We start from the raw sequence: 27,271 nt of genomic DNA on the forward strand, positions 1-27,271 counted from the left end.
GATTGAGCATGAGAAAAATGTCAGGAGAGATAGAGAAGAATGGCAGGAAGGAGAGAGACAGAAAGGAAGAGTATCTGAGGATGAAAATGCATTTTTCTTTCTTTCCCACTGAGATGCTATTTGGTTGTGTGAAATGATTAATTTCACACGTATACAGGTCATCCCTGGAAGCAGCAACATCTCATTCACTAGGGGCCCCAGTCAGCAACAAAACAGAACACGAGCCGTCTAGATGGAAATTGAGCAAACATCGCACACACTCACAGTATACACACGCAGACAATACACACACAAATGAGAGACACACACACACCAGTACGTCAATACATCTTTGGAGGTTAAACCTGAGAGTAGGAGGATGAGAGCAGCTCCTCTCATCACTAAGGTAAAAGTCACCCAGTACATTAGGCATGTCAGTACCAGGAAGTAACAGCGGAGCTCCTAACCAATCAGGTGTCCCTGTTAGACAGGTACTCTCTCTTTCACACAGACTACCTATGTTTGCAGAAGTAGAATGGCGATGAAACCTTGAAATATGGGGTTTGTGTAAATAAGGATGTGGGACTGTTTTTAGCTCAGTGTGTGTGTTGTGTGTGTGACTAGAGTGTGGAGGAGAGCCTGGGACAGAATAGAGTCTCTGTGTAGAGTGGGACAGTTATTGGTTTGTTTAATTCTGTTACTAGCCTGCTGCACATTAAATAAAGCTACATCTTTCCATGAAGCTATGTAAGCCATCAACAAACTAATTTTACTCAGACACTTCCTTCTCTATTTCTTTAACTCTGTTTAACATTTCTCCCTGTCTTTACATATTTGATGACATTAAACACCTGTAATATAATATACTATGCAAGAGAGAAGACAATGAGGGGCTATGCATATGATGCACGATGCGGAAGGTGCCCAGGATGATGATAATAATAATAAATGCCATCATTCTTTAGACTCTAAGCCCTGTGAAAAATCACATTTACATAAGTATTCAGACCCTTTACCCAGTACTGTTGAAGCACCTTTGGGAGCGATTAACAGCCTTGAGTGTCTTATTGGGGATGACGCTACAAGCTTGGCACACCTGTATTTGGGGAGTTTCTCCCATTCATCTCTGCAGATCCTCTCTAGTTCCTCTCAGGTTGGATGAGGAGCGTCTCTGCACAGCTATTTTCAGGTCTCTCCAGACATGTTTGGTCGGCTTCAAGTCTGGGCTCTGGCTGGGCCACAAGGACATTGAGACTTGTCCTGAAGCCACTTATGCGTTGTCTTGGCTGTGTGCTTAGGGTCATTGTCCTGTTGGAAGAGTTTAAACTTAATTTTCATCAGAACAGAGAATCTTGTTTCTCTCAGAGTCCTTTAGGTGCCTTTTCATGTTCATTTTCCTGAGGAGTGGCTTTCGTCTGGTCTGATTGGTGGAGTGCTGCAGAGATGCTTGTACTTCTGGAAGGTTCTCCCATCTCCACAGAGGAACTCTGGCGCTTTGTCAGAGTGACCATCGGGTTCTTGGTCACCTCCCTAACCAAGGCCCTTCTCCCCAGATTGCTCAGTTTGGCCAGGTGGCCAGCTCTTGGTGTTTCAAAACTTCTTCCATTTAAGAATGATGGAGGCCACTGTGTCCTTGCGGACCTTCAATGCTGCAGAAATGTTTTTGTAACCTTCCCCAGATCTACAGTATGCCTCGATACAATCCTGTCTCGGAGCTCTACGTACAATTCCTTCGACCTCGTGACTTGGTTTTTGCCCTGACATGCACTGTCAACTGCTGGACCTTATATAGACAGGTGTGTGCCTTTACAAATCATGTCCAGTCAATGGAACTTACTACAGGTGGACTCCAATCAAGTTGTAGAAACATTAAGGATAATCAATGTAAACAGGATGCACCTGAGCTCAATTTCGAGTCTCAGAGGCTCAGTTATTTATTTATTTTTATTATATATATATTTTTTTTCTTCTAAAAACCCGTTTTCGCTTTGTCATTATGGGGTATTGTGTGTAGATTGATGTGAAGAAAAAAAACATTAAATGCATTTTAGAATAAGGCTGTAACTAACAAAATGTGGGAAAGTGAAGGGATCTGAATACTTTCTGAATGCACTATATGGAATGTTTTAAGCAGGTCATACCAAGGAACTTTTTGCTTTATAATTTTATGACCCCTTGATGTATCCCAAAAATATTTTGGGCCCTACTGCTATTAGCCCATAGAAACGCATTGAATTAACAAATTCACTACATGGAACAACAGATCGTCCTCACAAAAAATCGAAAGGAAGTTTGTTCTGATGTGTCTGTCCTATATCTGAGAGATACAGTATAAGAAAGATCGGGATTATATATATATATATATTTGCCCAAACTATTCGGATGCTACAGACGATTTTGTGAGAAGAACGATTTTCGGGAAGTCTCATTGTCTGACAAAGACCGCTCTAACTCTGTCACCTTTCACCGCAGATGCTGAAGTGCCACATAGGCGAATGCAGTGGATTGAGACACATCCAAAAAACCAGCTCTCTAACTGACAGATTTTGATGGAGATGTTTGTATTATGCTGATTAGATTTTGGCGGTGGCACAGACATCAACCTTAGGGGGTTAAGCAGATGCTTTTATCCAAAGTGACTTAGTCATGCGTGCATACATTTGTTATATGGGTGGCAGCAGCGGGAATTGAACCGACAACTCTTGGGGTTTTAAGTGCTATGTTCTACCACTGAGCAACACAGGTCAGTATACCTAATCTACTAACGTGTTCTCTCCTGTCTCCTCTGTAGTGGATACTGTACTGACAGTTTCTCTCCTGTCTTCTCTGTAGTGGATAATGTACTGACAGTTTCTCTCATGTCTCCTCTGTAGTGGATACTGCACTGACAGTTTCTCTCCTGTCTCCTCTGTAGTGGATACTGTACTGACCGATTGTCTACTGTCTCGTCAGTAGTGAATAATGTACTGACCGATTCTCTACTGTCTCGTCAGTAGTGGATAATGTACTGACAGTTTCTCCTGTTTCCTCTGTAGTGAATTATGTACAGAACGTTTCTCTCCCGTCTCCTCTGTAGTGGATAATGTACAGAACGTTTCTCTCCCGTCTCCTCTGTAGTGGATAATGTACAGAACGTTTCTCTCCCGTCTCCTCTGTAGTGGATAATGTACAAAACGTTTCTCTCCCGTCTCCTCTGTAGTGGATAATGTACAGAACGTTTCTCTCCCGTCTTCTCTGTAGTGGATAATGTACAGAACGTTTCTCTCCCGTCTCCTCTGTAGTGGATAATGCACTGACAGTTTCTCTCCTGTCTCCTCTGTAGTGGATAATGCACTGACAGTTTCTCTCCTGTCTCCTCTGTAGTGGATAATGCACTGACAGTTTCTCTCCTGTCTCCTCTGTCTCCTCTGTAGTGGATAATGCACTGACAGTTTCTCTCCTGTCTCCTCTGTAGTGGATAATGTACTGACAGTTTCTCTCCTGTCTCCTCTGTAGTGGATACTGTACTGACAGTTTCTCTCCTGTCTCCTCTGTAGTGGATAATGTACTGACCGTTTCTCTCCTGTCTCCTCTGTAGTGGATACTGTACTGACCGATTCTCTACTGTCTCGTCAGTAGTGGATAATGTACTGACAGTTTCTCCCGTCTCCTCTGTAGTGGATAATGTACAGAACGTTTCTCTCCCGTCTCCTCTGTAGTGGATAACGTGCTGACAGTTCCTTTCCTTTCTCCTCTAGTGGATGATCCAGACGCCTCACAAGGTGGCCACGTTCTTTGGCTGCATCGGGACGGACCACTTTGGAGAGATCCTGAAACAGAAGGCTGAGGAAGCCCATGTAGACGCTCGCTACTACCAACAGACCCAAGAGCCAACCGGAACCTGCGCTGCTTGCATCACCGGGGACAACAGGTCAGGCCTCATCCAATCAGCTCTAAGCTAAGCAACACCGGTTGCGTCCCAATAATCTCCTTCTCCTGAAGTGTGCCCATGTTCACTTCCCGTCATGGATTTGACTGGTATTGAAACTCCCTCCCTCTAGCCCATGCCTACACCAATCCAATGCTTTTAAATTAAGTGGGGAGAAGTGAACTAGTGCACACTTCAGGAGGAAGGAGCGAGAACCTGGTGTAAGTCCCAATTATCTGTCCCCCAAGAGTAATTTCGGTGCATTTCAAGTTCATAGAGTCGTTAAATGGTGACGGCTCGTCATACGTAAATGCTAGTCGGTCGTCTTTCATCAAAGGAAAGCACTTACTGTACATTTCTTCCACTTTAGTGGAACCTTGCTGCCCCAGTGACTCGTCTTGTCACCCATCTACAGTACACGCTCAGGCTGACACAGAGGATGTGGCCCAAATGGCACCCTATTCCTTACATAGTGCACTACTTTTGACCACAACCCCTCTTGGCCCTGTTCAAAAGTATTGCACTATATAGGGAGTAGGGTGCCATTTGGGACGCAACACGGGAGGGTAGATGCAACACTAGGGCGGCAGGTAGCCTAGCGCTTAGACCGTTGGGCCAGTAACCGAAAGGTTGCTAGTTTGAATCCACGAGCCGATTGCTCCAAGGTCGCCTTTGATAATGGCTGACCATGGAAAAACATTTTTACACCTGCATATAATACGCACTTGTACATGTGTGAAACAGGACAAATATAAGCAAATTATATTATTATTATTGTTAGATGTATTTGGATCTTTCTCCTCACCTGTCAGACCCCTCCTATCTGTCAGTAGTATTGATCCTCAGACTGTCAACCGCTTCTCACGCTGCTGTCATCATCAACACGTCTCACACACACAGCAGAGGACACACACATGCACACACACACACAGGGCCAGGTGTGGATCAATAAGTCCTCAGTAAAGACTCAGTCTGTCTGGCCTTTCATCTCCTGCTACTGGAGGTGTCACTCACCGTGTGGGTGTGTGTGTTTGTGTTAGTCTCTAGCGGCTGGCCTGCCCTGTCGGCCTGGCAGACAGGCCCAGTGAACGAGCTCTCTTAGTGGGGCTTGTTTGATGTGAGCTCTGACACCTGAAAAGGTCAGTCTGTGTGCTTCAGGAAAGGAGTCCTGTAATATGTCTTCCAGGTGTTTAACAGACAGCTCAGGAGGCCAGGTTAAAGGTCACGGTAGGGCTGGGTTATGAGGGAGATTCCAGCCAGTCAGTGTGTAATAACCTCTGCTTTGATTACGCTTGCCAATCTCGCTCTTCAGAAACTTCATCATATGGTCTTTTTCTCTAACACACACACCTCTGTAGCTCCCTTGTCCTCCACGGCTCAATGCAACGCCAGGATAGTGAGTTTGATTCCCAGGACAACCCATACATAAAAGTGCCTCTGTCTCAGTATCACCTCCAGTATCTCACATCCTCACAACAGATGAGGTGAAGACTGTGGTTGCATCTGAAATGGCAACCTATTTCCCTACATAGTGCACTACTTTTGACCTTATGGGCCCTTGTCAAAAATAGTGCACTATATAGGCCGGGGATAGGGCATAATTTCAGATTGACTGGGGCCTGAGTATTAGTGAAAAAAGTTTAAGAGGTGACATGATAATGTGACATTATTTCAAGCAGAACCTTTGTTCACTGTTAGCCTTGAATGTGTTCAATCCCATTCTCTGTTGGAGACCTGTGTCTCTGTTTGCATCCCAAATGGCACCCTATTCCCTAATAGTGCACTACTTTTATCCAGAGCCCTATGGCCAGGTCAGACTGTCTCTGTGATAACCAATTAAAGTTTTTGATAACAGAAACTGTATTTATTTCACCTTGCACCTAACGTTCTACTCTACGCATTATCATCCTTTTACATCATGGAGGAAAGTGTCTGGGCTACATCCCAAATGGCACCCTATTCCCTATTATAGTGCAGAACTTTTGACCAGCTTTGGTCAAACAGTGCACTATATAGGGAGAAATTTAGGTCGCAGCCTGGGTCTGATGCTGGTGTTTTGGGGATATTTTTGGAGTTGGGAATGAAGATGGATGATTGGCGAGCGGGCCGTGTGATTTATGGGCTGTGTCTGTGCAGGTCCCTTTTGTGATTTATGGGCTGTGTCTGTGCAGGTCCTTGGTTGCTAACCTGGCAGCAGCAAACTGCTACAACAAGGAGAAACACCTGGATCTGGATGGCAACTGGGAGCTGGTTGAGAAAGCCAAGGTCTATTATATAGCGGTAAGTGACAAAAAAGTGATTAAAATCACTCTCTACATTCAAATGACTCCACATTTGAGTCATTTAGCAGATGCTCTTATCCAGAGCGACTTACAGTTACGCTCTTAAGATAGCTAGGTGGGACAACCTCATATGTCATAGTAAATACATTTTTCCTCAAAGCTATCAGCAAAGTCAATGCTAGTAAGGGGGCAGAAATTATAATTTAAGATACTCTTTGAAGAGGTCGGGTAGGTTCGGTTGACCTAGCTTCAGGGGGAAGCTGGTTCCACCATTTGGGTGCCAGGACAGAGAAGAGCTTGGACTGGGCTGAGAGGGAGCTGCCCTCCCGTAGGGCCAAGAGACCAGAGGTGGCAGAATGGAGTACTCGGGTTGGGTTTGAGCTTAGCCTGAAAGTAGGAAGGGCAGTTCCTCTTGCTGCTCCGTAGGGAAGTACCACGATCAGTGGATACGAGCTTCAACTGGAAGCCAGTGGCGTGTGGGGAGGAGCGGGGTGACATGTGAGAACTTGGGAAGGTTGAACACCAGACGGGCTGCAGTGTTTTGGATAAGTTGCTGGGGTTTGATGGCACAAGCTGGATCAAGTTTCAACGTCACATGCACAAGTACAGTGAAATTCCTTTCTTGCAAGCTCTGAACCCAACAATGCAATAATCAATAACAATTTACTATACTAAAATACTAAAAATAACAAGGTAGAACAAAAACACATGAGAAAATAAATAAGAACACGATAAAGTAAGTAAGCATACTATATACAGGGTCAGTTCCAGTACCATATTTACAATGCAAGAGTCATTTTAAATAGAGTTGCAGTAGTCCAGACGGGAGATGACAAATGCCTGGATTCGGACCGATGTTGCTTCCTGTGTGAGGTAGAGTCATACTCTGTGTCATGGAGGCTCTCCGCACTTCCAAAGCGGACTCCCTCTCTTCTGTTCTCATTCACCTAGATATATTCATTGCCTTCAACACAGTGAACCATCAGATTCTACCAACTAAGGGTTGGTACCTCAGGCTCTGCACACGCTTGGATTGCATCCTACCTGGCAGGCTGCTCCTACCAGGTGAATTGGAGAGGATCTTTGTCTGCGCACGTACTCTCACTACTGATGACCCCCAGGTCTCGGTTCTAGGCCCTCTCCTCTTCTCTCTATACACCAAGTCACTCGGCTCCGTCATATCCTCACACAGTCGCTCCTATCATTGCTATGCAGATGATACTCAACTACTGGTCTCGTTACCCCCTTCTGACACCCAGGTGGTGACATGCATCTCTGCCTGCCTGGCAGATATCTCAGCTTGGATGTCAGCCCACAACCTCAACCTCAACCACGACAAGACAGAGCTGCTGTTCCTCCCGGGGATGGCCTCTCAATTGACAACTCCATGGTGGGCCCCTCCCAGAGTGCAAAGAACCTTGGCGTGACCCTGGACAACAAACACCCTGTCGTTCTTGGCAAACATCAAAGCAGTGACTTGCTCCTACAGGTTCATGCTCTACAACATCCGTAGAGAAGAGCAGTCTTGGTTGAGTGACCCATCTTGAAGCCTGACTGGTTAGGGTCAAGAAGATTTTTATGAGGAATATGGCGAGAGAGTTGGTCAGAGACAGCACGTTTAAGTGTTTTGGAAAGAAACGGAAAATGGGATATGAATCTATAGTTTTTGATGTCTGAGGTGTCGAGTGTTGGTTTCTCAAGGAGGGGAGAAACTCTGAGGAATTTTGAAGTCAGAGGGGATGCAGCCAGTGGTCAGGGATGACCAGATGCTCTTGGACTATGAGTGAGAACATAGTCAGGTAAAGAGAGAGCAGCTGGGGTAGCAGTGTTCTCTGGCGTGATACATGTCTCTCAGGGCCAAAAGGTGTAGGGACTGAAGGGCAGCATAGGCTGAGATGAACTCTGCGTTGGTGACCGCAGATCTGCAGTTCCAAACACTGCCGGAGACCAGGAATTCCATATGGGTTTTACTCCTGGAGAGATCACGAATCCTCTAGGTATAGAATGAAACGCACACACACACGCACACACACACACACACACACACACACACACACACACAAACACACATTCTTTCTCTCTCCCATTGCCAGAAAAGGACAAAACGTTAAGAGGGCCTTTGTAGAAAGGAAACGAACCCCTTGGCATTCCACAGTCATTGTCAAGGTGTTCATTTGTCTTCTTTTGTTGAGGCAGATGAGCTTACAGTAGCTCACCTATTCAAATAATACCACTCAAGGCTTCCTATTCTCCTTGTGCATCTGTGTGTGACGGTTTAAAGTCAATGTGAAGTTGTTGTGCATGTTATGTGTTCATTCCATCGATATTGTAGCCAACAGGTGCTGCAGAAGTGTGACGATTGATTATCCCAGTATATATCCTCCCAACACACACACACACACTAAAGTTATGTCTTGACTTACTAGAGGTAGGCGGGGTAGAATGGCCAGCGGTGCTCGTGTTTCCCTTTTCAGGATTAGATTTAATTCCAGTGGATGAACTTCCTCTCTGATCTCACATCTAGATGATAGCCCTAAAATCACCCTGCATTCCATGTCTTTAAACAGTCCATTATCTACATAAATCAACTTTATAGCCTGACCCGCACCTTCTCTTGTTTTACCGTTATTTTGTTCCAAATACACCCCAGGCCCCAACTCCACATTGGCATATCACTATTAACGGTGTGATACCGTTAACTTGAGAATATTGTGGTCGAATGAACTATACAAGTTTCTTTGTAATTACTTCACTCAGTCAGAAAACAGAAACCGAAGGAATAGTAAACTACATCACACTGTCAATGTGTAATTTCACTAATTCAGAGATTGTGTGATCTTATTTTAGGCTCTGATTAGCATTAGCAAACACAGCACATCCGCTGCAAATTGGCATATATATATTTTTGTGCCACATCTGACAGTTCCGACAGTGTCATGCAGGGAAACTCTTCCCTCTGCGGAATTGGAGAGAAAGAAGGTCTACCCTGTGCCATTTGGGACTCCCTCAGTTGCTGCTGAGAATCTCAACACGACGGAATCAGAATACGGCATCTCGGAATCCCTCTCGGGCCTCTTTGTCAAAACAAGGGATCGTTCTCTTTGTTAGAGTCCAATTGGCACTTACACAGGACTTATCCAGATCCACTGCCACAGCCATTGGCACTTAATGCTGTGCGACTATATTCCAAATGGCACCCTGTTCCCTATATAGTGCACTCTTTTTGACCATAACCCTAACCAATGACCAGCATCACAACCAGCATCACAACACAATGCTGCCACCATGTATTAATGTGCTTTGTTGATTTCCATCAAATGACTGACTCTGTCCTGTGTTGGTATGCAAAGTCTGATTACGCTCTAATCTGTAAATCAGATTACTGAGCTGTCTTTACCAATGCTTTCCTGATTGACTTCCACCCCAGTTAGGTGACGGCTTCAGCCTGGCCCTTACTTACTTCCTGAACTGTACCTAACTGTTTGTGTGTGTGTGTGTGTGGACGTGTTTCACTATACTTGTGGGGATCAGATTATTATAATTGTTTGACCAACAGAGAACATTTTCTTGGTCCCCACAAGGTCAAATGCTATTTGTAGTGAGTTTAGGGTTAAGGTTAGAATTAGTGTTAGTGTTAGTTAGAATTAGGGTTACGAGCTAGGGTTAGTTTTAGGGTTTGGGTTAGGAGCTAGGTTTAGGGTTAAGGTTAGGGTAGGGTAGGGGTTAAGGAAAATAAGATGTTGAATGGGACTGAATTGTGTGTCCCCACAAGGTTAGTTATACAAGACTGTGTGTGTGTGTGTGTGTGTGTGTGTGTGTGTGTGTGTGTGTGTGTGTGTGTGTGTGTGTTAAAGAGGTGATTGATGATTCTTGGCAGAGGTTCTCAAGGTGCCTGCTACTATGTGGTGTGATTGGATGAAAACATAATTATTAGAGGGCTCCTAAAGCCAATCTGGCTCCTACACCAGCCCATCCAGTAGCAGGACCACACACACACACACACACACACACACACACACACACACACACGAGAGAGAAAGAAACACATGCACACACACACACACACACACACACACACACACGAGAGAGAAAGAAACACATGCAGACGCTGAGCAGGGAAGGAGGGAATGAGAGAGGGGGGGGGGGTGACCGCCATTCCTCACAAAGAGAGAGCCTGTGTTGAACTCCAGCCAGATGTTTGGTGGCAGACTTTCTGTTGCTAGGAAAGCTGGGTCCTTGGGCATATCACTGCACAAAAAGCAATAACAAAAGCAGAGGGAAAGAAGAGCTGGATAAACGGATGAACGGGAATGGATGAGAAGGGGATATCTTTTTCATGTTTTGAATATCAACGGTGAGGTGGCAGCGAACGGTGTTGCTTTTGACAGTTATTGTTGTTTTTACCAAAGCTAGTGTTCCAGCATCAAAAATGGAGGCATGCTGTATTGTGTGGGTGTGAAGGAGATGAAGCGCTCTAGATGATTGACTGTAATTTAAGGGGGTGGGGGGGGTGTTCCTCCCCATGCCCCCCTTCCCTTTATGGATATTCTCTCTCTCTCTCTCTCTCTCTCTCTCTCTCTCTCTCTCTCTCTCTCTCTCTCTCTCTGTCTCTGTCTCTGTCTCTGTCTCTGTCTCTGTCTCTGTCTCTGTCTCTGTCTCTGTCTCTGTCTCTGTCTCTGTCTCTGTCTCTCTCTCTCTCTCTCTCTCTCTCTCTCTCTCTCTCTCTCTCTCTCTCTCTCTCTCACACACTATACACACACTATACACACACGTCTGCAGCACAGCATACCGCAGTCTTGTTTTTGTTACCACTGAGGGGTGTACCCTGTAATGTGAACTCCACATGATGCCACATTGAATTAACCTATGCTTTTACTTCCTGTAGCCAATAAAACACACACATAATAAAGAGCCCTGGTCTAAAACCATTTACATCCAGGAAACCAACTCTATTTTCTCATCAAGCTTGATCCAAATAAAACCAGAGCATTGTAATTGCGAAATGAAAAAGAGACGTGTGTGTGAAACAATTGACTATGAAAAGGCCTGTTAATGACTTGGTGCAGATGGTCAGAAACAACCCCAGGATACAAGAAACACTTCACCATGCCAACCAGTCTGATCGGGAGAACTCACTGCCCAATGAGAAATTAGCTAGGTCATGCTCCCTCTCACAGACATGGAACCCTTCCATCCCAGACAGCTCCCTAACCCAGCCAACACCTCCCCTCTGGTAGCCACACCCAGGCAGACCTGGGTTCAAATAGTATGAAATCTTTCAAATATGTTTGTTTGAACCTTTCTGGAAAGCCAGTTGGATGGGGTTTACACACTTTAGACTATTCTATTGGTTTCCATTGTGCCATGTGAGTTCAATCAAGCTTACCTAGAGTATTTGAAGGATGTCAAATACCATTTAAACCCATGTCTGAACCCAGGCTATTGAGCTGCTTAAACAGCCCTGCAACCTGAAATATTGCCACACTCCGTTAACATGAGCACATTGCAGATAGATAGCAGATAGATAGCATTCAATGGCAGCTGTGTCTCTTTGCCCTGACTGCAGAGGGGAAGCTGAGATGAGCTACAGTCACTGAAGCATCATGTCTATGCAAGCAAATAGAAAGGGACGGAAGGGAGGAGGGATGGAGTGGGGGAGGGATGGAGAGGATGAGGGAGGGGGAGAGCAAAAAATAAAATAATGCGCAACACTAGCTGCTGGCACCACAAGCAGGCACGTCAGCCTGCTACACCCCAGAGTGGCGCATGCACACACACACTCACACACACCTGCTCTGCCCCGCCAGCCCCTGCAATTTTCTGCCAAAAAGCGAAGGGAGCGGCTCTCCACACCACTAACTGACACCTTATCAGCCAACCAACGACTTATTAGCACAGAGGTGACTGCGGCTAACGCTCCACTCTGTCCTCTGCCCTTTCCTCTCCCCTCTGTCCTCTTCTTTCTTTCTCTGTCCTCTCCTTTCCTTCTCTGTCCTCTCCTTTCCTACTCTGTCCTCTCCTTTCCTCCTCTGTCCTCTCCTTTCCTCCTCTGTCCTCTCCTTTCCTTCTCTGTCCTCTCCTTTCCTCCTCTGTCCTCTCCTTTCCTCCTCTGTCCTGTCCTCTGCTCCTCTGTCCTGTCCTCTGCTCCTCTGTCCTGTCCTCTGCTCCTCTGTCCTCTCCTTTCTTCCTCTGTCCTCTCCTTTCCTCCTCTGTCCTGTCCTCTGCTCCTCTGTCCTGTCCTCTGCTCCTCTGTCCTCTCCTTTCCTCCTCTGTCCTCTCCTTTCCTCCTCTGTCCTGTCCTCTGCTCCTCTGTCCTGTCCTCTGCTCCTCTGTCCTGTCCTCTGCTCCTCTGTCCTGTCCTCTGCTCCTCTGTCCTCTCCTTTCCTCCTCTGTCCTCTCCTTTCCTCCTCTGTCCTGTCCTCTGCTCCTCTGTCCTCTCCTTTCCTCCTCTGTCCTGTCCTCTGCTCCTCTGTCCTCTCCTTTCCTCCTCTGTCCTGTCCTCTGCTCCTCTGTCCTCTCCTTTCCTCCTCTGTCCTCTCCTTTCCTCCTCTGTCCTCTCCTTTCCTCCTCTGTCCTCTCCTTTCCTCCTCTGTCCTCTGCTCCTCTGTCCTGTCCTCTGCTCCTCTGTCCTGTCCTCTGCTCCTCTGTCCTGTCCTCTGTCCTCTCCTTTCCTCCTCTGTCCTGTCCTCTGCTCCTCTGTCCTGTCCTCTGCTCCTCTGTCCTCTCCTCCTCTGTCCTCTTCTCGGCCACCGCTTACAGTACACGCCACACTGTCCTCACCCTGACCTTGAGCCATGGAGGTAGGCAGAGTCTCCTCCCCTTTCCCTCTCTTCCCTGCCACTGTCCTTCCCCATAGCCAGTGAGTGGTCACGAGGCTGAACGCAGGCAGGGGATGAAGGGAAAGGGGAAAGAGGGGAAAAACTGGCAGCTTCCCCCTTTGTCTGCAGGCGATCGGTTACAGTGTTGGTTCCCAGTGAAATGTAATCTCCACTGCATTTACATGCCAAGTTTGACTTCTGGCAAGCCATATTAAATAGATTTGTAAATGCATTTCATCTTGATTAGGATCCATCCTCGAGGGATCAAAATGTTTTCCTTGCCTGTTTTTTTTTTTTGCCACCTGATGTTAAGCAGTGATGTGCAAATCTGCCTAGTGTTCTTTCAACAGACTTTCTTTAGGATATGATGGTGGTTTTAAGGGACAAAGGATGTTCCTAGCCAAGTCCTGTCTGTCCATCAACGACCGGTCAGCAGTGCTACCTACAGTATTCTGTCAGTGTCTCAGGCAAGAGAAAAGACATCATTACTCTGACACAAGACCTCTAGAGAGTGAGACTGTGACCCAAATGGCAACCTATTCCCTATATAGTGGACAACTTTGGGCCAGGGCCCTCCGGTCAAAAGTAGTGCAGTATATAGAGAATAGGGTGCAATTTGGGTCGCACACTCACTCTCTAGAGGTCTTGTGTCACAGTAATGATGTCTCTTCTCTTTATTACACAGCCATGTCTTTTGTGTGGAACAATGTCATTTCACATCTTTGTCTTGCTAATCAGATGGCATTTTATAATTGCCAACACTCATCTGATGAAAATGAATTCATAACTGTTCAATTACATCACCTTACTGGATCCTATTTATTAGTTATTGGTTTATTTATTTTTTGTTCTTGCTTCCAATTATAGGATTTCAATCAGAGTTAATCAAGTGATAAGGGGTGTCCCGTTTAGTGTCTGTAGTCTTTTATAATTGCCAACAACTATATCTAGATTATTCCCTTGTATGTTAAATTGCTGTCACTATATTATTCCCTTATATTTTAATTATAAGGCCGGGTGGGTAGCCAACTAGATGTGCACAAGCACACACACTAGGGCAACCGTAGCTATCTGTAGAGGTGCACCTGTCTAATTGAGTGGTAATGAGCTGTCTGCAGGGCAGGCTGGTGATTGGCTGATGAGCTGTCTAATTAAGCAGGGCAGACAGGTGATTGGCTCTCGGTGGGACTGCCATGCCTGGCATGCTGTAGTGGGAGTCCAGACAAGGGCTTATAGGCTTGAACCTGGCCTTTAGGGAAGTATCCAATTGCACTCTAGTCTAGGGCTGGGGCCGAGGGTCTGGGTTATAGGCTGGGGTTTGGGCTGGGCTTGAGGCCGGGTTTTAGGGCTGGGGCCGTGGGGTTTGGGCTGGGCCTGAGGCCGGGTTAAAGGGCTGGGGGTTTGGGCTGGGCCTGAGGCCGGGTTATAGGGCTGGGGCTGTGGGGTTTGGGCTGGGCCTGAGGCCGGGTTAAAGGGCTGGGGGTTTGGGCTGGGCCTGAGGCCGGGTTATAGGGCTGGGGCTGTGGGGTTTGGGCTGGGCCTGAGGCCATGTTATAGGGCTGGGGCCATGGGGTTTGGGCTGGGCCTGAGGCCGGGTTAAAGGGCTGGGGCTGTGGGGTTTGGGCTGGGCCTGAGGCCAGGTTATAGGGCTAGGGGTTTGGGCTGGGCCTGAGGCCAGGTTATAGGGCTAGGGCCATGGGGTTTGGGCTGGGCCTGAGGCCAAGTTATAGCGCTGGGACCCGATTATGGGGCTGGGGATGTGTGGTTGGGTTTGGCCTGGGGCCGTGGGGTTTGGGCTGGGCCTTGGGTGGGGATATTGGGCTGGGCCTGGGGCCGTGGGACTGGGCTTGGGACCGTGGGGTTTGGGATGGGGCTGGGGTCATGGGGCTGGTTTATAAGGCTTGGGCTGTGTAGTTTTGGCTGGGCACAGGCTTGGCCCGGGGCAGTGGGGTTTTAGCAGGGCCTAGGGATTTGGGCTAGAGTTGTGGGGTTTTGGCTGGGCCTGTGGCCGGGAGGCTGGGCCTGGGATCATGGGGTTTGGGCTGGTCCTGGGATCATGGGGCTGGGCCTGTGATCGTGGGGTTTGGGGTGTGCCTGGGACCGTGGGGCTGGGTTATAGGGCTGAGACCCTGGATTGTTTGGGATGGGCCTGAGGCCGTGGGCTTAGGTTATAGGGCTGAGGCCCTGGGTTGTTTGGGATGGGCCTGAGGCCGTGGGCTTAGGTTATAGGCCTGAGGCCCTGCGTTGTTTGGGATGGGCCTGAGGCCGTGGGCTTAGGTTATAGGCCTGAGGCCCTGCGTTGTTTGGGATGGGCCTGAGGCCGTGGGCTTAGGTTATAGGCCTGAGGCCCTGCGTTGTTTGGGATGGGCCTGAGGCCGTGGGCTTAGGTTATAGACCTGAGGCCCTGGGTTGTTTGGGATGGGCCTGAGGCCGTGGGCTTAGGTTATAGGCCTGAGGCCCTTGGTTGTTTGAGATGGGCCTGAGGCCGTGGGTTTAGGTTATAGGGCTGAGGCCCTTGGTTGTTTGGGATGGGCCTGAGGCCGTGGGTTTAGGTATAGGGCTGAGGCCCTGGGTGGTTTGGGATGGGCCTGAGGCCGTGGGCTTAGGTTATAGGCCTGAGGCCCTGCTTTGTTTGGGATGGGCCTGAGGCCGTGGGCTTAGGTTATAGACCTGAGGCCCTGGGTTGTTTGGGATGGGCATGAGGCCGTGGGTTGTATAGTGAATAAATGGAGATGGATCAGTTGGGAAACAGGTTTTTTCACTTATCTATGGGATTTAGCCAAGATTCAGTCTGGAATTTTTACTTAATAATAAACATGGAATTACTTGGTGCTCTTTCATAATGTTGGGACATTTATTTGTGTGATTACTGGCAAAATTGTAATGCCCGGGGTGTAGTGGGGAAGAAGTCAGGCGCAGGAAGCAGAGAGTTCAGGGTAGCGTTACTTTATTGCACCACAACAGTGAACAGACGCCGACCAAAACAAATGCCCCAAACACGGGACACTTAAACAGTCCAGCAAAACCCAAACACACGGACAACCGTGACATACAGCCGTGTACAACATGTACATCGAAAATAATCCCGCACAACCAGCAGGCAGGCCGGCTGGTAAATAAAGCCCAACCAATCAGCCTAAACTACACACAGGTGAAACCAATAAATATAAAAGGAGAATAAAGGGATCAGTGGCAGCTAGTATGCCGGTGACGACGACCGCCGAGCGCCACCCGAACAGGAAGGGGAGCCACCTTCGGCAGGAGTCGTGACAAAAATAAGCACATTTTAACAAGACGCCTAAAATTCTGAGTGTTTTTAATGCCAAGATGTTTCAAATCCATCCTCTCCTCTTTCTTTCTTATTGTTATGGAGGAAAGGAAAAACACTACCGCATAGTTCACACTCGCTGCTGCTGTTAAGCCTACATATTATCCATTTTGAAATGCTCTGTATATTTTATAGAACATTTTTGTGTGTTAAGTAAACACTCTCTTTGAGCTGGAAGCTGGTGGTGATCTGACTCTACTGTAGTAGTAGTAGTATTTAGGGACTTCTAATTTGAACAACATTACAACAGGACAATAATTGCTTTAATCCACTGTATCTTGAGTAATTGCCTGGGGCGCCCAGTATTTGGCTGGTTGGCAGTCTTCCAGTCTGGACTCTATATTACTCCACCAGTATGTTGTAACTTTCTCCTTTTACACCCACGTTACCTTGTAAAAACAGGTTTTATTTTGAAGCCAGGGACAACACCAGGGCCTTTCAACCCCATAGTACTGTCGACATCTGGAAAGTGAAAAACGGTAAAAAATAAAAATACAATTCTGCTAGACCTGGTCTGTGGCCCAACAGGCCCTCTCTTCCCTATGTAGTGCACTACTTTTAACCAGGGCCCATAGGGTTTTACAGTACCAGCTTTTTTGTTTTACCTGGCTGCCAGTTCCTAATCTTCTGAGAACATAATTTGAGGAGTGGCCTCTGATGAAAATGAATTCATAACTGTTCAATTACATCACCTTACTGGATCCTATTTATTAGTTATTGGTTTATTTATTTTTCGTTCTTGCTTCCAATTATAGGATTTCAATCAGAGTTAATCAAGTGATAAGGGGTGTCCCGTTTAGTGTCTGTAGTCTTTTATAATTGCCAACAACCATATCTAGATTACTCCTTGTATGTTAATTATGAGGCCGGATGGGTAGCCGACTAGATGTGCACACACACACACGCGCGCACACACTGGGGCAGCCGTAGCTGTCTGTGGAGCTGCACCTGTCTAATTGAGACGTAATGAGCTGTCTGCAGGGCAGTCTGGTGATTGGCTGATGAGCTGTCTAATTGAACAGGGCAGGCAGGTGATTGGCTCTCAGTGGGACTGCCATGCCTGGCCTGCAGTAGTGGAACTCTAGAGTCTAGACAAGGGTTTATAGGCTGGAACCTGGCCTTTAGGGAGATTATCCAATTCCACTCTAGTCTAGGGCTGGGCCGTGGGGTTTGGGCTGGTTCGTGGGGCTGGGCCTGGGGCTGTGGGGTTCGGACTGGGGTCGTGGGGTTTGGACTGGGCCGTGGGGCTGGGATATGGGGTTGGGGCCATGGGATTTGGGCTAGGGTCGTGGGGTTTGGGCTGGGCGTGGGGGCCCAAACCCTCCAGCCCTTCAGGCCCAGCCCAAACCCCACGACCCAAGGCCGAAGTGTGAGAGGAATGGGAGATGGAGGAATCCAGCAGTGCTGAGGCAGAGGGCTCGTAGTGAGGACGTCTGGCTACTATTCTGAACTTTGTGTGGTGAGCTTTCTGGCACCCAGAGCTGCTGAGGAATCACCCAAGTGGTGATATACAGAGTGGAAGAGGAGGAGAAGTCCAGTGGCTATAAGACTCCAGTGGCTATAAGACTCCAGTGGCTATAAGAGTCCAGTGGCTATAAGACTCCAGTGGCTATAAGACTCCAGTGGCTATAAGACTCCAGTGGCTATAAGACTCCAGGCGCTATAAGACTCCAGGCGCTATAAGACTCCAGGCGCTATAAGACTCCAGTGGCTATAAGACTCCAGTGGCTATAAGACTCCAGTGGCTATAAGACTCCAGTGGCTATAAGACTCCAGTGGCTATAAGACTCCAGTGGCTATAAGACTCCAGTGGCTATAAGACTCCAGTAGCTATAAGACCAGTGGCTATAAGACCAGTGGCTATAAGACTCCAGTAGCTATAAGACCAGTGGCTATAAGACCAGTGGCTATAAGACTCCAGTGGCTATAAGACTCCAGTGGCTATAAGACTCCAGTGGCTATAAGACTCCAGTGGCTATAAGACTCCAGTAGCTATAAGACTCCAGTGGCTATAAGACTCCAGTGGCTATAAGACCAGTGGCTATAAGACCAGTGGCTATAAGACCAGTGGCTATAAGACTCCAGTGGCTATAAGACTCCAGTGGCTATAAGACTCCAGACGCTATAAGACCAGTGGCTATAAGACCAGTGGCTATAAGAGTCCAGTGGCTATAAGACTCCAGACGCTATAAGACCAGTGGCTATAAGACCAGTGGCTATAAGACTCCAGTGGCTATAAGACTCCAGTGGCTATAAGACTCCAGTGGCTATAAGACACCAGTGGCTATAAGACTCCAGTGGCTATAAGACCAGTGGCTATAAGACCCCAGACGCTATAAGACTCCAGTGGCTATAAGACTCCAGTGGCTATAAGACTCCAGTGGCTATAAGAGTCCAGTGGCTATAAGAGTCCAGTGGCTATAAGACTCCAGTGGCTATAAAACCAGTGGCTATAAGACTCCAGATGCTATAAGACCAGTGGCTATAAGACCAGTGGCTATAAGAGTCCAGTGGCTATAAGACTCCAGACGCTATAAGACCAGTGGCTATAAGACTCCAGTGGCTATAAGAGTCCAGTGGCTATAAGACCCCAGACGCTATAAGACCAGTGGCTATAAGACTCCAGTGGCTATAAGACCAGTGGCTATAAGACCAGTGGCTATAAGACCCCAGACGCTATAAGACCAGTGGCTATAAGAGTCCAGTGGCTATAAGACTCCAGTGGCTATAAGACTCCAGTGGCTATAAGAGTCCAGTGGCTATAAGAGTCCAGTGGCTATAAGACCAGTGGCTATAAGAGTCCAGTGGGTATAAGACTCCAGTAGCTATAAGACTCCAGTGGCTATAAGAGTCCAGTGGCTATAAGACCAGTGGGTATAAGACTCCAGTGGCTATAAGACTCCAGGCGCTATAAGACTCCAGTGGCTATAAGACTCCAGGCGCTATAAGACTCCAGGCGCTATAAGACTCCAGTGGCTATAAGACTCCAGGCGCTATAAGACTCCAGGCGCTATAAGACTCCAGGCGCTATAAGACTCCAGGCGCTATAAGACTCCAGGCGCTATAAGACTCCAGTGGCTATAAGACCAGTGGCTATAAGACCAGTGGCTATAAGACTCCAGTGGCTATAAGACTCCAGGCATTATAAGACCAGTGGCTATAAGACTCCAGTAGCTATAAGACCAGTGGCTATAAGAGTCCAGTGGCTATAAGACCAGTGGCTATAAGACTCCAGTAGTTATAAGACCAGTGGCTATAAGATTCCAGTGGCTATAAGACCAGTGGCTATAAGACTCCAGTAGCTATAAGACCAGTGGCTATAAGACTCCAGTAGCTATAAGACCAGTGGCTATAAGACTCCAGTGGCTATAAGACCAGTGGCTATAAGACTCCAGTAGCTATAAGACCAGTGGCTTTAAGACTCCAGTAGTTATAAGACCAGTGGCTATAAGACCAGTGGCTATAAGACCAGTGGCTATAAGAGTCCAGTGGCTATAAGACTCCAGTAGCTATAAGACCAGTGGCTATAAGACTCCAGTGGCTATAAGACCAGTGGCTATAAGACTCCAGTGGCTATAAGACCAGTGGCTATAAGACTCCAGTGGCTATAAGACTCCAGACGCTATAAGACCAGTGGCTATAAGACTCCAGTGGCTGTAAGACTCCAGTAGCGATAAAACCAGTGGCTATAAGAGTCCAGTGGCTATAAGACCAGTGGCTATAAGACTCCAGTGGCTATAAGACTCCAGACGCTATAAGACCAGTGGCTATAAGACTCCAGTGGCTATAAGACTCCAGTGGCTATAAGACTCCAGTGGCTATAAGACTCCAGTGGCTATAAGACTCCAGTGGCTATAAGACCAGTGGCTATAAGACCAGTGGCTATAAGACTCCAGTGGCTATAAGACTCCAGTGGCTATAAGACTCCAGTAGCTATAAGACCAGTGGCTATAAGACCAGTGGCTATAAGACCAGTGGCTATAAGACTCCAGTAGCTATAAGACCAGTGGCTATAAGACTCCAGTGGCTATAAGACTCCAGTGGCTATAAGACTCCAGTGGCTATAAGACCAGTGGCTATAAGACTCCAGTAGCTATAAGACCAGTGGCTATAAGACTCCAGTGGCTATAAGACTCCAGTGGCTATAAGACTCCAGTGGCTATAAGACCAGTGGCTATAAGACTCCAGTGGCTATAAGACCAGTGGCTATAAGACTCCAGTGGCTATAAGACTCCAGTGGCTATAAGACTCCAGACGCTATAAGACCAGTGGCTATAAGACCAGTGGCTATAAGAGTCCAGTGGCTATAAGACTCCAGTGGCTATAAGACTCCAGACGCTATAAGACCAGTGGCTATAAGACTCCAGTGGCTATAAGACCAGTGGCTATAAGACTCCAGTGGCTATAAGACTCCAGTGGCTATAAGACCAGTGGCTATAAGACCCCAGACGCTATAAGACTCCAGTGGCTATAAGACTCCAGTGGCTGTAAGAGTCCAGTGGCTATAAGAGTCCAGTGGCTATAAGAGTCCAGTGGCTATAAGACTCCAGTGGCTATAAGACTCCAGTGGCTATAAGACTCCAGATGCTATAAGACCAGTGGCTATAAGACCAGTGGCTATAAGAGTCCAGTGGCTATAAGACTCCAGACGCTATAAGACCAGTGGCTATAAGACTCCAGTGGCTATAAGAGTCCAGTGGCTATAAGACCCCAGACGCTATAAGACCAGTGGCTATAAGACTCCAGTGGCTATAAGACCAGTGGCTATAAGACCCCAGACGCTATAAGACCAGTGGCTATAAGACTCCAGTGGCTATAAGACTCCAGGCGCTATAAGACTCCAGTGGCTATAAGACTCCAGTGGCTATAAGACTCCAGTGGCTATAAGACTCCAGTGGCTATAAGACCAGTGGCTATAAGACTCCAGTGGCTATAAGAGTCCAGTGGCTATTAGACTCCAGTGGCTATAAGACTCCAGTGGCTATAAGACTCCAGGCGCTATAAGACTCCAGTGGCTATAAGACTCCAGGCGCTATAAGACTCCAGGCGCTATAAGACTCCAGGCGCTTTAAGACTCCAGTGGCTATAAGACCAGTGGCTATAAGACCAGTGGCTATAAGACTCCAGTAGCTATAAGACCAGTGGCTATAAGACTCCAGGCGCTATAAGATTCCAGTGGCTATAAGACTCCAGGCGCTATAAGACCAGTGGCTATAAGACTCCAGTGGCTATAAGACTCCAGTAGCTATAAGACCAGTGGCTATAAGACTCCAGGCGCTATAAGACTCCAGTGGCTATAAGACTCCAGGCGCTATAAGACTCCAGTGGCTATAAGACTCCAGGCGCTATAAGACTCCAGTGGCTATAAGACCAGTGGCTATAAGACCAGTGGCTATAAGACCAGTGGCTATAATACTCCAGTGGCTATAAGACTCCAGGCGTTATAAGACCAGTGGCTATAAGACTCCAGTGGCTATAAGACCAGTGGCTATAAGACTCCAGTAGCTATAAGACTCCAGTGGCTATAAGACTCCAGTGGCTATAAGACTCCAGTAGCTATAAGACTCCAGTGGCTATAAGACTCCAGTGGCTATAAGACCAGTGTCTATAAGACTCCAGTGGCTATAAGACCAGTGGCTATAAGACTCCAGTAGCTATAAGACCAGTGGCTATAAGACTCCAGTAGCTATAAGACCAGTGGCTATAAGACTCCAGTGGCTATAAGACCAGTGGCTATAAGACTCCAGTAGCTATAAGACCAGTGGCTATAAGACTCCAGTAGTTATAAGACCAGTGGCTATAAGACCAGTGGCTATAAGAGTCCAGTGGCTATAAGACTCCAGTAGCTATAAGACCAGTGGCTATAAGACTCCAGTGGCTATAAGACCAGTGGCTATAAGACTCCAGTGGCTATAAGACCAGTGGCTATAAGACTCCAGTGGCTATAAGACTCCAGACGCTATAAGACCAGTGGCTATAAGACTCCAGTGGCTATGAGACTCCAGACGCTATAAGACCAGTGGCTATAAGACTCCAGTGGCTATAAGACTCCAGTAGCTATAAGACCAGTGGCTATAAGAGTCCAGTGGCTATAAGACTCCAGTGGCTATAAGACTCCAGACGCTATAAGACTCCAGTGGCTATAAGACTCCAGTGGCTATAAGATTCCAGTGGCTATAAGACTCCAGTGGCTATAAGACTCCAGTGGCTATAAGACTCCAGTGGCTATAAGACTCCAGACGCTATAAGACCAGTGGCTATAAGAGTCCAGTGGCTATAAGACTCCAGTGGCTATAAGACTCCAGTGGCTATAAGACCAGTGGCTATAAGACTCCAGTGGCTATAAGACCAGTGGCTATAAGACTCCAGTGGCTATAAGACTCCAGTGGCTATAAGACCAGTGGCTATAAGACTCCAGTGGCTATAAGACCAGTGGCTATAAGACTCCAGTGGCTATAAGACCAGTGGCTATAAGACTCCAGATGCTATAAGACTAGTGGCTATAAGACCAGTGGCTATAAGAGTCCAGTGGCAATAAGACTCCAGACGCTATAAGACCAGTGGCTATAAGACTCCAGTGGCTATAAGACTCCAGTGGCTATAAGAGTCCAGTGGCTATAAGACTCCAGACGCTATAAGACCAGTGGCTATAAGACTCCAGTGGCTATAAGAGTCCAGTGGCTATAAGACCCCAGACGCTATAAGACCAGTGGCTATAAGACTCCGGTGGCTATAAGACCAGTGTCTATAAGACCAGTGGCTATAAGACTCCAGTGGCTATAAGACCAGTGGGTATAAGACTCCAGTGGCTTGCCCTCCACAAGATCATCAGCAGACTCCATCAACGTCATCTACCATCCTCTGTCAATCTCCGTCCACTCAAGCCATCAACTGACCCTCTCCATCTTCGGAGGATGCAGCTTTGAAAGACTTGGCCTCTATTGGTTGACCTGTCATGATATATTGCTTTTTTGTTTTTTGCTCTGGAAGTGCTTTCAGATTCTATGAAGGCGCTTTAGAAGTTGAATGCATTATTATTATTTGGGTTGGATTTTTTTCTATGTGTGAAGTGCACTGGACAACACCAAGGAATAGGGTTCTATTTGGGACGCAGTCCTGGTTTAATTATATTCTAACTGGTGTACTTTGTTCCGATGTATGTTTATCAAAGCAGTGTATTATTGCATTCAGGAGGAAAAGGCATAATTACTACTGTAGAACTGGCATTCCAATTCAAATCAATGAGTAGTAATTATATTTATATGGAGAAAGCTCTACATGTTGAATAAAAGCTAGAATTCTTAGTTGCTACATACATTTTTTGACTTATAAAGTAATGATATACAGTGGGGAGAACAAGTATTTGATACACTGCCGATTTTGCAGGTTTTCCTACTTACAAAGCATGAAGAGGTCTGTAATTTTTATCATAGGTACACTTCAACTGTGAGAGACGGAATCAAAAATCCAGAAAATCTCATTGTATGATTTTTAAGTAATTAATTTGCATTTTATTGCATGACATAAGTATTTGATCACCTACCAACCAGTAAGAATTCCGGCTCTCACAGACCTGTTAGTTTTTCTTTAAGAAGCCCTCCTGTTCTCCACTCATTACCTGTATTAACTGCACCTGTTTGAACTTGTTACTTGTATAAAAGACACCTGTCCACACACTCAATCAAACAGACTCCAACCTCTCCACAATGGCCAAGACCAGAGAGCTGTGTAAGGACATCAGGGATAAAATTGTAGACCTGCACAAGGCTGGGATGGGCTACAGGACAATAGGCAAGCAGCTTGGTGAGAAGGCAACAACTGTTGACGCAATTATTAGAAAATGGAAGAAGTTCAAGATGACGGTCAATCACCCTCGGTCTGGGGCTCCATGCAAGATCTCACCTCGTGGGGCATCAATGATCATGAGGAAGGTGAGGGATCAGCCCAGAACTACACGGCAGGACCTGGTCAATGACCTGAAGAGAGCTTGGACCACAGTCTCAAAGAAAACCATTAGTAACACACTACGCCGTCATGGATTAAAATCCTGCAGCGCACGCAAGGTCCCCCTGCTCAAGCCAGCGCATGTCCAGGCCCGTCTGAAGTTTGCCAATGACCATCTGGATGATCCAGAGGAGGAATGGGAGAAGGTCATGTGGTCTGATGAGACAAAAATAGAGCTTTTTGGTCTAAACTCCACTCGCCGTGTTTGGAGGAAGAAGAAGGATGAGTACAACCCCAAGAACACCATCCCAACCATGAAGAATGGAGGTGGAAACATCATTCTTTGGGGATGCTTTTCTGCAAAGGGGACAGGACGACTGCACCGTATTGAGGGGAGGATGGATGGGGCCATATATCGCGAGATCTTGGCCAACAACCTCCTTCCCTCAGTAAGAGCATTGAAGATGGGTCGTGGCTGGGTCTTCCAGCATGACAACGACCCGAAACACACAGCCAGGGCAACTAAGGAGTGGCTCCGTAAGAAGCATCTCAAGGTCCTGGAGTGGCCTAGCCAGTCTCCAGACATGAACCCAATAGAAAATCTTTGGAGGGAGCTGAAAGTCCGTATTGCCCAGCGACAGCCCCCGAAACCTGAAGGATCTGGAGAAGGTCTGTATGGAGGAGTGAGCCAAAATCCCTGCTGCAGTGTGTGCAAACCTGGTCAAGAACTACAGGAAACGTATGATCTCTGTAATTGCAAACAAAGGTTTCTGTACCAAATATTAAGTTCTGCTTTTCTGATGTATCAAATACTTATGTAATGCAATAAATTGCAAATGAATTACTTAAAAATCATACAATGTGATTTTCTGGATTTTTGTTTTCGATTCTGTCTCTCACAGTTGAAGTGTACCTATGATAAAAAATTACAGACCTCTACATGCTTTGTAAGTAGGAAAACCTGCAAAATCGTCAGTGTATCAAATACTTGTTCTCCCCACTGTATATCCATTGATTCTTGAAGAATATAACTTATAAATGTCTCATGAGCTTAGTTCAACTGTCACACTCCATGAGAACCCAAAATATATGTTTGTTTTACTCTAATGTTTTTGAACAAAGTAATTGTAAACAAACACTTCATAGCAGGGGTCGGGAACCTATGGCTCCCGAGCCAGGTGTGGCTCTTTTGATGATTGCATCTGGCTCGCAGATAATTAAGAAAAAAAGAAAAAAAAGTGAGATTTTTTAAACATTTTAATTTAAAAAAAAGAAGAATTACCCCCTTTTCTCCCCAATTTTCGTTGTATCCAATCGCTAGTAATTACTATCTTGTCTCATCGCTACAACTCCCGTACGGGCTCGGGAGAGACGAAGGTCGAAAGCCATGCATCCTCCGAAGCACAACCCAATAAGCCGCACTGCTTCTTAACACAGCGCGCCTCCAACCCGGAAGCCAGCCGCACCAATGTGTCGGAGGAAACACCGTGCACCCGCCCCCCTCAGTTAGCGCGCACTGCGCCCGGCCCGCCACAGGAGTCGCTGGAGCGCGATGAGACAAGGATATCCCTACCGGCCAAACCCTCCCTAACCCGGACGACGCTAAGCTAATTGTGCATCTCCCCACGGACCTCCCGGTCGCGGCCGGCTGCGACAGAGCCTGGGCGCGAACCCAGAGACTCTGGTGGCACAGCTAGCACTGCGATGCAGTGCTCTAGACCACTGCGCCACCCGGGAGGCCTATTCTCACTTGTTTTAATCCATCCATCGATTTTTCACTGCTCATGTCCTGTTCAGGGCTGCAGGAGCAATTGTCCATTATTTTAATTACGGTAAATGATACTGGCCTACGTTGGCCGTTGCTAGATAAAACAGGTAAACGCCTCCTTTTGAATCAGTCTGCTCGGTCATTAGCTCAAAGCTAACCCTTCGACGAAGAAGATGGCGAAAAGAAAAAAAGATGACGAGTATCGTACATTTCAGGACGAATGGACCGAAGAATTCGCCTTTGTGGAGAGAGCAGGTTCTGCGGTGTGTCTAATTTGCAATGACAAAATTACATCGATGAAACGGTCGAATGTAAAGCGGCACTTTGACAAATTCAGAGGCTTATTATACTGACATTTAGTTGAATTCACTTTTAAAATATATTATATGGCTCTCACTGAAATAAATTTCCAAATTATTTGCTTTCATGGCTCTCTTAGTCAAAAAGGTTCCCGACCCCTGCTTTATAGCCTCAAAACATGGTTAAAACTATCATGTTGATGTCATGGATGGTCAGTCCTTGCATCCATAGCTCTATGATTTTGAGAGTGGTTACATTTCTTTTCACCAAAAACAAGGCGGTTTGACTGTTTTGTTATTGTTTAAATTAAGGATTCTAGCTTTAAAGTACTCCTCATTAAAGTTTTCTCTTTCCTACTGTATGTTCCTCATATCAATGACAGTAATTATTTGTTGAGTAATATTTGATGTGTTTGTGACCTAATGAGTAGGCCTAGTCCAAGTGAAGCCATGAAATCTGTCTGATGGCGTGTGTTTATCTGATCACAAGGGAGGCAGGAGGTCCTGGCTTTACTGGCTAAATAACTTGGATTCAAATTGATTTCAAATATATATATATATATTTACCCTTTATTTAACTAGGCAAGTCAGTTAAGAACAAATTCTTATTTACAATGATGGCCTACACCGGCCAAACCCGGACGACGCTGGGCCAATTGTGCACCACCCTATGGGACTCCCAATCACGGCCGGATGTGATACAGCCTGGATTCGAACCAGGGACTGTAGTGACGCCTCTAGCACTGAGATGCAGTGCCTTAGACCGCTGCGCCACTCGGGAGCACAAGGCGCTGTGTGTGTGCGTGCGTGCGTGCGTGCGCGTGCGCCTCCCAGGCTTACATATCGACTACAGCTAAGTGTCACTTTTTATTATATCATCATGAGCATAAAACATGATGCAACAAAATATCTCTTCAAATATATCCTGTTCTTTCCACCACAAACC

The 27,271-nt window shown here is 46.7% G+C and overlaps 1 protein-coding gene across 2 annotated transcripts in view; it reads left to right on the forward strand.

Moving 5' to 3' along the window:
- Positions 1-27,271, forward strand: part of LOC129861164 (adenosine kinase-like) — a 256,964-nt gene that overhangs the window by 104,625 nt on the left and 125,068 nt on the right. For both annotated transcript variants that reach the window (XM_055932348.1, XM_055932343.1), the window contains exons 5-6: positions 3,717-3,889; positions 6,058-6,166. In XM_055932348.1, the coding sequence (XP_055788323.1) occupies positions 3,717-3,889; positions 6,058-6,166 (282 nt within the window). The remainder of the gene's footprint in view (positions 1-3,716; positions 3,890-6,057; positions 6,167-27,271) is intronic.

The sequence above is a fragment of the Salvelinus fontinalis genome, chromosome 1 (assembly GCF_029448725.1).
Source record: "Salvelinus fontinalis isolate EN_2023a chromosome 1, ASM2944872v1, whole genome shotgun sequence".
NCBI lineage: Eukaryota > Metazoa > Chordata > Actinopteri > Salmoniformes > Salmonidae > Salvelinus > Salvelinus fontinalis.